The 10653-nt window shown below is 41.9% G+C and overlaps 1 protein-coding gene across 1 annotated transcript; it reads right to left on the bottom strand.

The window, feature by feature from the left end:
* Positions 1 to 2885: 2885 nt before the first annotated feature.
* Positions 2886 to 7412, bottom strand: zic2a (zic family member 2 (odd-paired homolog, Drosophila), a). The gene is made up of 3 exons (XM_014970585.2): positions 5323 to 7412; positions 3947 to 4110; positions 2886 to 3695 (listed from the first exon to the last, which is right to left on the bottom strand). Exons 1-3 carry the CDS (start codon positions 6299 to 6301, stop codon positions 3501 to 3503), a joined length of 1338 nt encoding a protein of 445 aa, XP_014826071.1. The 5' UTR covers positions 6302 to 7412; the 3' UTR covers positions 2886 to 3500.
* Between the last annotated feature and the right edge of the window lie 3241 nt (positions 7413 to 10653).

The raw sequence follows: 10653 nt of genomic DNA, 5'->3' as shown, positions 1-10653 counted from the left end.
GTGTTATACACACACACACACACACAAAAGTACCACATTCAAGAAATGGATATGTGAACCAACCCTGCTCCTGTCAAGATGATCATCAATATGTTCCTGTGATATTAGGGTCTGTGACAGCCCAACGTCTCCTGCTTCCCCTCCGTCACCCACATTAGGCAGCCGCAACACTCATCGCCTCTGACGTATGATAGGTGCGCACGCAGTGGCACATGTGGCAGTGATTAAATTGCGTTTCATCGTTCTTTCCCGCTGGTCTCGCTGAACGCATCTGTCATATTTTGACATGAATCATAAAAATTGCAAACAATCTGGATGATCGTTTTTTTATTATTATTATTATTATTATTTTTTGGTTTGTTTGTTTGTATACAATCGCACATAGTTTAAAAACCATTTAAGCTTCTGAGTTTAATTAAATGAATATTTCGCTCATATAGCAAAATGTTAAGAAACTTTTAAAACTTTTTATAATCTTATTTTTTGTTTAATTGCATTTATTTAGTTGTGCAATCTTAGAAATAAAAATACCCCTAAACTTTAATTTATTATTTTTTGTTCACTAATTAAGCCCGACCGGAACTCTCAAATGACCTTACATGATCTCTAGAATCTAACTTTGAACTGAGGCTGGAAAATCGCAGCTGGCCCAATGAGGCAGTGGTTTCTTCATTATTTACAGTATGGCATCCTTACAGTACAAACAACCGCGTACAAAGAGCAGTGAGAAGTATAAGGAAACAAAAAAAAGCGCTTCCTTTCTCTGCGGATCAATATCAGCGCAGCAGGAGCCGAACAGGAACCGACATCGACGCACTGTTGTGGAGCTGACCTTTCCCACTCTCCACGGGTCATACCTTTGCTCAGCCGAGGAGGTCAGCGGGCCAGCCACTAAAGGAGGCGAATATATATATATATATATATATAAAATTGTTTTTGCATACAAACCGATATTTCATACGTGCGCCTCTTGCGAATAATTGTTTAAGTTACGCATTTTCTGCTTCTTTTTAAAAAAAATCAAAACAGAAAATTTGGAGAAAAATAATAAAACAGAAGGAAGAAAAATTGGATTTTGACTGGAAAATAAAATAATAATAATAATAATAATAATAATAATAATAATAATAATAATAATAATAATAATAAGGCACGTGCTACGGCATTTTTAGTGGCTTCTGAGATTTTCGTTGAGATCAGAGCATCTTCCCTGGAGATACCACCAACCCGTTTTTATTTACTATACATGCGCTCCGTGAGCCAAGTAATGTGAGCAGCTTGTACAACAAGAGACAGCGTCGCCTGCAGTCAAGCATCTCCGTGAGGCAGAGTGCCACTTGCTGCTGCTGCTGGTGGTGCTGCAGAGAACCGGCCCGCAACGGATAACAAGTCCCCCAAGTCTGCGTGCTCAACAAGAATGCAAACCACTTATTCCTACAGAAGCGTGCGATAAAACATCAAACAAAACGGCATCAACGCGACAAAAGGTTATTTCCATCCTCCTCCTATTTATAGTCTTAATTTCGGCCTACTTTGACCACTTTGTAAAGCGCCATCTGTTCGAATAAAAGAAAAAAAAGAACGTGTTGCTTTGCAATTATGCTGAATCACAGCAGCTAAAACACACACATACACACGCGCGCACACACACACACGCGCATAGATACACACACACACACCTAAAAAAAAAAAAGCCCCGAAGCAGAATTAATAATATGAAGTTTGGAAGGAAAAAAGAAAGTTAAACCAACAGGTTTAATTCACTTCGATGACTTAAATCGCGACTGCAGCAGATGCGACTCCATGAGAACTCTACCAACATGGAATCCATAAGCAGCAATAGAGAATCCAATTTAGCCAAATGCAGTTCAGGTTAATTTAACTCCAGTCCAACCATCCAGCCCCCATTCAGACGCAACTATGCGCAGTACATTTTGATCCTACTTATTAGCGCAGCACAATCAAAGTCAGCTGGTTCGAGGACAATCTGCTACACAGGCCAGAAAAAAAAAAAATAAAACACACACACACACACACACACACACACACACACAAACGACTGAGCTCATTCAAGTTCAAGTTCATGACTGGTTCCCATCAAAGATCCAGTGCACTATGATGTGGAGGTTTTATTTATAAGGAGCTGAATTTTTTAAATCAACCCGCTATAGCTGAAACTTTACTGGCTCGGTAAAACAAAAACTAACCAGCATCCACAAGTGTTTGCTGACTGCTGTCAGGTTGGTTGCATTTAAAATGATTGCAAATTATATATATATATATATTTTTTTCTCTGTATGAGTTGGATTTGAAAGAGCATGCACCCCAAGAAGCACACATGATGCAAACCTGAATATTAGAATTGAAACCTCAAGCATTTCTGGAAGGCCCTAATCCATTCCAAAGGTAGATGCCAAACACCATGCAGCTCAGACACCAAAACACCAGCAGCCAGCGACATTAACAACAGCAACAAAAAAACAAAAGATGACAAAAGGATTATTAAGCACTTGCAACACCTTTTTATTATATTTGTAAGCAGTAAAATTCTTATCACAATTAAAGGAAGGAAACACCTCTTAAAACTTTGAACAAAAATTAGCACAGAACGAAACAACTGCCCGTGTTCGTAGCTCGTCATTGTACATATTTATAAGTAAAGAAACATTCTTTTTATAAATACTGTTTCATCTGTAGCAAGTAAATACCATAATTTAATTACAAATGGATAAATATGGCAGCTGATATTTACAACAAAAACAATAAAAAAGGAAAGGGTGTGTGGGTAGAGAACAAAAAAAAAACAAAACAAAAAAACAAAACATAAAAATAAATTGAAAAAACGACACAACGTTTATTTGACCTCACAATCTTTCCAGATAGTGTTTTCTCTTTTTTTCTTCTTCTTCTTCTTCTTCTTCACAATTCAAACTTGCAAAGCACAAAACATCACAAGTTAAGCCCCAGCAAACTAAAATATACATTCACGATCATGGTTATTGTGGTCTGTTGGAGTTAGAAGGTTAACTTTGGCACTCTCTCCAGTTTATAGATGTTTTAGTATAGTACAATCAGTTTGCCTCAGGATCACAATATTCAACAGTATTGTACAGGTTTTAATGGTAATATGTGCACTAAGATTCCAGTTAGAGAAACAGCTATCTGAAGGAACATCTATACACCAAAAGACTTGACAAAACTACCACAACCAAATGGGAACGTGGATTTTTTTTCTTTTTTTTCTTTCCTCTCCTTTTAAGTTCCTATTTACAGTATGAAACACACCCTTCTACGGTTTATTTATAATACACATTTTACTCTGTTGGTCATCATCATCATCCTGCCTGGTGGACAATGACATACAAAATAAATGTTTTTTTTGTTTGTTTGTTTTTTTATGTGTGTGTGTGTGTGTCCAAATAAAAAGTATATCCGGTGGAATGCCCCAGTGCTGTGAAGTGTGTGTGGCTTGCTGTTGTTGTTTTTTGTCGAGCTCAGTCCTACACATACCATTCACTGAAATTGGAGGACAGGCCACTGTGGCTGGTGGTGTTGTGCACAGCTGAGGCTGGGGACAGGGTGGTGTTGCTTTGGGTCTCGGTGGTGGGGGACACCAGGCCCGGGGGTGTGGACGATTCGTAACCGGAGCTTGCAGCTGGCGATGAGTCTGACGCAGATGGAGTGGACTCGTGGACCTGGTCGATGAGAGAAGAAGAATCAAGCATTTGAAGATAAAAAAAAAAACAAAAACAAAACACAAACAAGAACAAAAACAGGCAGATGTTGGCATTTGCAAACAGCTGACAAAAGTCTCAGTTATTATGATGCAAAATCTGAGACACAACCAGAGATTTGATCATTGACATCATAGCACACACACACACACACACACACACACACACACACACACACACACACACTGTTCCATAAGCCAGATATTATTTACCTTCATGTGTTTTCGTAGTGAGCTGGGGTGTGTGTAGGACTTGTCGCACATTTTGCACAGATATGGCTTGTCCGACGTGTGGACGTGCATGTGTTTCTTTCGGTCACTGCTGTTCGCGAATCTTCTGTCACATCCTTCGAACTCGCACTGGAAAGGTTTCTCTCCTGCAGAAGAAAAACAACAACAACCAGATATACATATGACTCAAATGTCTTTTTTTTTTCTTAATGTAATCGCCTTAGGTGTTGCATTGATGTAAGTAAAACAACAAGATTTGTGCGTAAAAATTCAATCCCTCCGCCCCCAGCTCTCTCTCTCTCTCTCACTCACTTTCTCTCTCTCTCTTTCTAGCAGTGGTGTTTAAAGTTTAGGCAGCTGATTTTAAAACGAGTGTGGATAAAGGAGGAGGAGGAGGGGATGAGTTGGAAGACTTATTTAGCCTAAATAATGCGCATAGTGATTTAGAAAGGGGGAGGTTTGGGGGGTGGGAAGGCCGTTGTCGATTGGGCCTTTACACTGGAGGCATACCATTTGGTGCGAAGACAATAAAAATCTAATTAGCACGTGATCAATTTCATGTATCCCCCCTCCCCCCAAGAAAATGCGTTCAAATGCGGTTAAAAAAAAGAGAGAGAGAGAGAAAAAAAGTGGCTGATAATGGCCCAGTCTAGCACCTCAGCTCATATCAGAAGGGGCGCAAACAAAAGGCTTTCCTCCTGCTGCTGCTGCTGCGATCCGCAACAACGAGATGCACGAGTCGAGATCGAAATATTTAATTAATAAAGCCCAGATAAAACGCGATGCAACGGGGAGAGGAGCGCAGCGGAGGAGATAAGCGCTATTAAAGCGCGTTCATGAACGAGCTGATGCGATTTACTACGCCGGCCCGGGCTGCTCAGCTGCGCACGCAAAGCGCTCCCACTGTTCTCACTGACCCATTTCTACTGGACGTTAAATAAAAAGTAAACAGCACCAGTTCGGAAGCATTCGGTGCGACCGGGAGGAGGTGGAGAGAAGAGGGTGGTGGGGAGGGGGACCTGCTTTAACATCCGATAGAATAGTTATAAAGGAGTCCAAAGAGAGCACGTTCAATGGTTAAAAACGAATGATAGCCGCTTCGGTTCCAAATCTACTTTAGTAGCCGTAAAATACTCGCTCTTAATCAGATTCTATTGTGAGTTTCTGTGGACAAGACGCGGTTAGGATGTCATGGGGGGAAAAAATAACAGCACATGCAGGCCAATAACAATTACACAAATCCTAATTGTCTAAATCAATTTACAGGTAATTCCCAGAGGCACTATTTTTAAATCTAAGATCCCCCCCCACTCCTCCCCCTCACCCCCTTCGCGCCGTGGATAAAATTAGGGGCCTACCTGTGTGCGTTCTCTTGTGGATCTTCAAGTTTTCCGAGCGGGCGAAGACCTTGCCGCAGCCGGGGAAGGGGCACGGGAAGGGCTTCTCCCCCGTGTGCACCCGAATGTGGTTCACCAGTTTGTATTTCGCCTTGAACGGCTTGCTCTCCCGGGAGCAGTCCTCCCAAAAGCAGATGTGGTTGGTCTGCTCCGGCCCGCCGACGTGCTCCACGGAGACGTGCGTGACCAGCTCGTGCATGGTGCTGAAAGTTTTGTTGCAGCACTTCTTGGGGTTGCTCAGCTGCTCCGGGTCGATCCACTTGCAGATGAGCTCCTGCTTGATGCACTGCTGCCTCATGTAGCGGAAAAAGGCACCGGGGTGATGGTGGTGGTGGGCTGCCATGTTCATGCCCATGTTCATATTCATGGAGCCGTACTGGTTGTGGAGCTGCGCGGCCGAGTACGGGTCGGTCCTCGGGCTGGAGACCTGGTGGTACTGCTCGGAGCGCCCGAAAACTTCACCCGGCAGTCCGAGCCTCATCTGGCCGTTCAGGACGTTCGGGGAGCCGTGGGAGCCGTGCTGGTCGTGGATCCCGGGGAAGAGAATGTGGCTCTGAGTGTCTGTGTGGGAGTGATGAAGGGACCCCGCAGTGGGGCCAAAAATAGCGTGCTGGCCGCTCGCCGGAGAGGATTCTCCAAAGCCGCGGCTGCGAAAGAGAAAGTCCCTGGTGGAGTTGAAAGGGGAGCTCGCGTACGACGTGACATGGGCGGCGTGGGCCCCCAGAGCCGCAGCGGGATAGCCCGGCGCCTGAGTGGTGAAGGCAGAGCTCTGTCCCGGGGAGAGATCGTGGTTCAGCTTGAACGCACCCATGTGTGCGGAGTCTACAAAGCTGTTCTGCGCCAAACTCAAGTCTCTGTCCTGCATCTCGCTCGCAGAGTGATGCCTGGCGAACGTACCCACTCCCAGTCCGGGGAACTGGTGGCCAGCATCAAGTAACATTTTGTTTTTAATTTAATTTACTTTACGAAACCAGCGCAGATGTCCTTTTTTATTATTACAGTAAGAAGAAAGAAGGTGAAAAAAAAGATCAAATGTTGACACGCAACGATGCAACTTCCAGCTTTGGAAACACCATATCAGGCGTGAATCAAAAGCGCTTCTCCGCGCATAACTAAAAGATTTCAATTTAACTAACAAGGGGGGGAAAAAAATCTAATTTACATGGGATCGAAAAATCCAAACGAAAGTGAAGGATTCCCTTGTGTCCTCTCCTCCTGGCTGTGCTTTAGTGGAACTAAGAAGAAGAAGAAAAATACTGTTCGATCAAAACAATTATCTTATTAGACGTCTTCTGCGCACGACGAGCGAGAGTGGTTGAAGCATCTCAAGACTTTAAAAAAAAAAAAGAAAAGGAAAAAAAAAACATTCACCGCGGTCCAGTTTGGGCACGGATTTATGTCTCTGGCTCGGAGTGAGCGCTTTATCGGCGGAGGGTCCCTGTTTCTCCGTGGACTGGCTCTACCTCCTCTTCCGCCCCCTTTAACTGGAGCCCGTTCTCTCTTTCCGCGCAGTCTCATTGGCCACCGCGCCTCATCAATCCCAGGTGCCCCTCCAATGGCAGGTAGAGCTCTGGCGACTTAATAGCGCGACGCCATTTTTCCAAGCAAACGATTACCGCCTACTTTTTAGGGTTGAAGATTTTCTCTCTCCCCCCCTTGTCCCCCAAACCCATGTTTCTTTTGAGCAGGCTTAGAGGAATCACGACAAGGGAGAAGAGAGCGCGTCTTTTTTATTTCTTTTTTTTTTTTTTGTCTTGTTATTGTTGATATTTTCAGGGTGTTACGCTGGTCATGGCAGTGAATGATAATTTGTTAGATAGGAAAATAGTGATTTACTTGATTAATCCTGCCAAAATCTGGCGCAGCAGCTTTGTGTATTTCTAAATGTATTCAAAGTTTAGCAAGTCACATGTCACACAACGTCAATAGATAGATAGATAGATAGATAGATAGATAGATAGATAGATAGATAGATAGATAGATAGATAGATAGATAGATAGATAGATAGATAGATAGATAGATAGATAGATAGATTTTATTGGAATTTCAATCCAACACAAACCAGCACATTATAAAGTTATAGGTAAAACTCCTTTAAATCTTAAAAGCAGCAGCTGTCTGATGAAACCAGAGTTGAACTTCGTGGTCTAAACAAACGAAACTTTTCTAACACAACATATTAGAACATATAGTCACATAAACATTTGCAAACGGACTCACAACCCCATCAACCTCATCCAAAGGACCTATACTAGATGACACCATATTTGAAGTTTGACCCTTAACTCACAGCCGCCACCATCATCATGGTGGTGGCATCATAATGCTGAGGGGCTCGCCGCTGCAGATAGACTCAGTTGACAAAGCATAAATGTGCGGCTCCATGTGGGTTTCGGTGGTTTCCCCCCAAACGACCACAACTGGATCCGGTCGTGGTTCTCCAGTTTTCACCCCACAAACCGCCGGTGCTTGTTGCTGGCGCTTTAATGTTAATGGTTCTGCAGAGGGCTGCTTCTGCTGCTCCCTCTGCGGTTCCCGGCAGCCACCACACCAAATGAAGTTGCATGTTCGTGGTGGTGAACAGCAAACGGATCAAAGTGAGTCCTCGGTGGTCTGTAAATCTGAGGCTGTTTTTTTTTTCCTTTTTTTTTTTGGATGAAACGTGTCGTATTTAGATTGTTTTTAGTTTCATCCTGAAATCTGGCTGAAAAATACGTTCAGACATTTTTTTTTCTTCTTCTCCTTCTTATGCCCGTGTTTTCCTGGCAACTTTCCACTCAGTCTGAGCCGAAACGGTTAACACACACGCCATACATCACAGCTGCTCATTCGCTCCCCAAAGCCAAAAAGGAAGTTTACTTACATTTTCACCACATAAAAATCCACGTAGGCTCCCTTGTCCCGTTCACCACAGAGGAGCCCTCAGTCAGTCTTGACTCTACGGACTCTGGGCGACAAATAACTGCGAAAGCCTAGGGAAAGTTTTTTTTTTTTTTTTTTACTTTTTTTTTCTTCTTAAAAATTGTGTGTCTCCTGGCTCGAAGTTAACGGCGGGAGGCTGGGGCCGCTGTGTGTGCGCCATTCTCCCGAGTCTATTTCAACCCGCACCACAGGAAACGCAGGAGCTGATCCAAGTTCAAAGTCACGTCTGCCGACCCCTATAAGAAGTTCTTTATTTTTGTGGGAAAACCAGGGAGCATTCCCCAGATAGAGAGAAAGGCATAAAGAAAATTAAAAAAAAGAAGAAAAAGGGAAAAAAAATCAATAGGGGAAGACTGCAGCTCTCTTCTAGCTGAAGGAAAATAAAGGAGAAGAAGGGGGAAAAAAAAGAGGGTCTGGCCCATTGCAAAATCCCCCCAAAGAGCAGTATTTCAACAGGTTATTAGAGGCACTATATTACACATTGAGAGCCGTTCTGCAGATGTAGTACCATAAATCACTGGAAATGTGAGTCAAAATGGGAAGTGAGAGCTCACGGAACGCAGTGACAGCCTCAGCACTGCGTGCGGGGGGAAACGCCATCAATAAAACCTGCAATCTTGATCACATAAGGGGCGCTCCGGCTGCGTTACTACAAGGAACGTTCCTCCTCTCTGTTGGCCCGACAGTATCAATATGTTGACACGCTGGAAGGTTACTTGTGTGGCTTCGGCGACCTTGCGTTTCATGGATGTTTGACCTTTGACCCGTTAAGACCACATATGCCGCCCCTTGACTCCTTTTTGTAAAATAACCCAGTTTATGACAAAGCGTCTTTGTTTTAGAGGGAAAGAGAGGGTCTCTGATGCCCCCCCCCTCTCCTCACCCTCAATCCTTATTCTTCTTACTGAGTCTGAGATATCGTCAGCTTTTAAGGTGATAGAGGAACTATAAGTAAACAGTTATTAACTCAAAACGCAAACATTTATGCCTTAATTTCTGCTCGAAAAAAAAGAGGAAATTCTACCCCAGCGTGCAGTCATGCATAAACCAAAACTTGTGTGCGTAAATCGCCCAGCAAGTCCAGTGACGAATTTTATAACCAAAATCAGATTTTTTTTTTAAGTGTGTTTATGGATCACGTCTACATTTATTGGGGCTTGGGAAGCAAAGCTTGCAGAAAAATCATAAACAATGCGCTCCAGCTGCTCCTGTGTGTTTAATGGGCTCCCATGAAGCAAAGCGCTCTTTTGGAGCTGACAGAATGTATTTTTTTTTAACTACATAACAGCTCGTACAAAAGGGTGTAATTTTATTTATTTATTTATTTATTTTTGGAACTTTAAAATTATAGGATAAAATACCAAATTAAATGAGAGTCACTATTGAAGTGAAGTTAAATGACCCTTGTAACTATTTATTTATTTATTTATTTATTTATTTATTTATTTATTTATATCCAAAGATACACATAAATATATATTTATCAGAGGAGCTAATTACAAAGTTCATCAATCATTTTCAGCCTGTGGTGCCATTGTAGTAAGTTTGAATTGAGTCAAACATTTTTTTAAATATAAAATTATGAATTTGAAATAATCTACTGACAGGGTGGGGGGGACAAAAACACTTTTGGTGCATTTTGCAGTTTTATTGCTGCACACAAACCGCCATTTGCAACCCAGGGATCAACAGTTTTAAGGTGTGTTACTGTAGTTCAGAAGGAAGGACAAATAACACATCTGTGATAGGAGAACATGATCGTCTAAAACAGGTACGTGTAGCGTCACAGTACAAGTTGGAGTTGAGGAAGTAAATAAAAACATTTAATTAAAAACTTTTACAAAAGATGCACAGGGTTAAATAGGACAAGATTTTTTTTTCGGAGGCAATGGAAATTGATGATTGGGTGAAGATATAAAAAAAGAGTCATTAAATTTATAGTAGCGTAGTTGTGTGGTTTTACTTACTTCCGTGTGATGAAAGGCAGATTAAGTAACCCCAGATTCACACGTGATTGCAGTTGACGAGCAAAAACTAGGATATTGAGGATATTAATAACATCCGGTTAAGAATAACAAAACCTGGAGTGTTTAGTAGAAAATTTATTTTCTACTGAATCATATGTAACTTTGTCATTTGTATTTTTTGTCCCTGTGCACGCATTTTATTTATTTATTTATTTATTTATTTATTTATCACTGTCATTTTATACCGTAGATTGTCTTGTAATGTTTATATATATTGTGTATTTTTCCACTCGTGCGCAATGGTCATCTTCTATGTTTTTATTTTTATTCATTTTTATTTTTTGGCAGATCTTGTTTACCCAAATTTCTGAATATTAAATAGATTTTTCTTTAAAAAAAAAA

Source organism: Poecilia mexicana, unplaced genomic scaffold (assembly GCF_051168715.1).
Source record: "Poecilia mexicana isolate PSO_F unplaced genomic scaffold, ASM5116871v1 scaffold_2, whole genome shotgun sequence".
NCBI lineage: Eukaryota > Metazoa > Chordata > Actinopteri > Cyprinodontiformes > Poeciliidae > Poecilia > Poecilia mexicana.
This window is presented reverse-complemented; position numbering and strand designations above follow the sequence as displayed.

Excerpts from the sequence above, each read along its gene's own strand:
- zic2a (XM_014970585.2), bottom strand. The coding sequence starts at position 6,301 with ATGTTACTTGATGCTGGCCACCAGTTCCCCGGACTGGGAGTGGGTACG. Across the intron at positions 4,111-5,322 it reads CCACAAGAGAACGCACACAG|GAGAGAAACCTTTCCAGTGC; the intron begins GTAGGCCCCTAA and ends TTTCTTCTGCAG. Across the intron at positions 3,696-3,946 it reads CACTACGAAAACACATGAAG|GTCCACGAGTCCACTCCATC; the intron begins GTAAATAATATC and ends CTCATCGACCAG.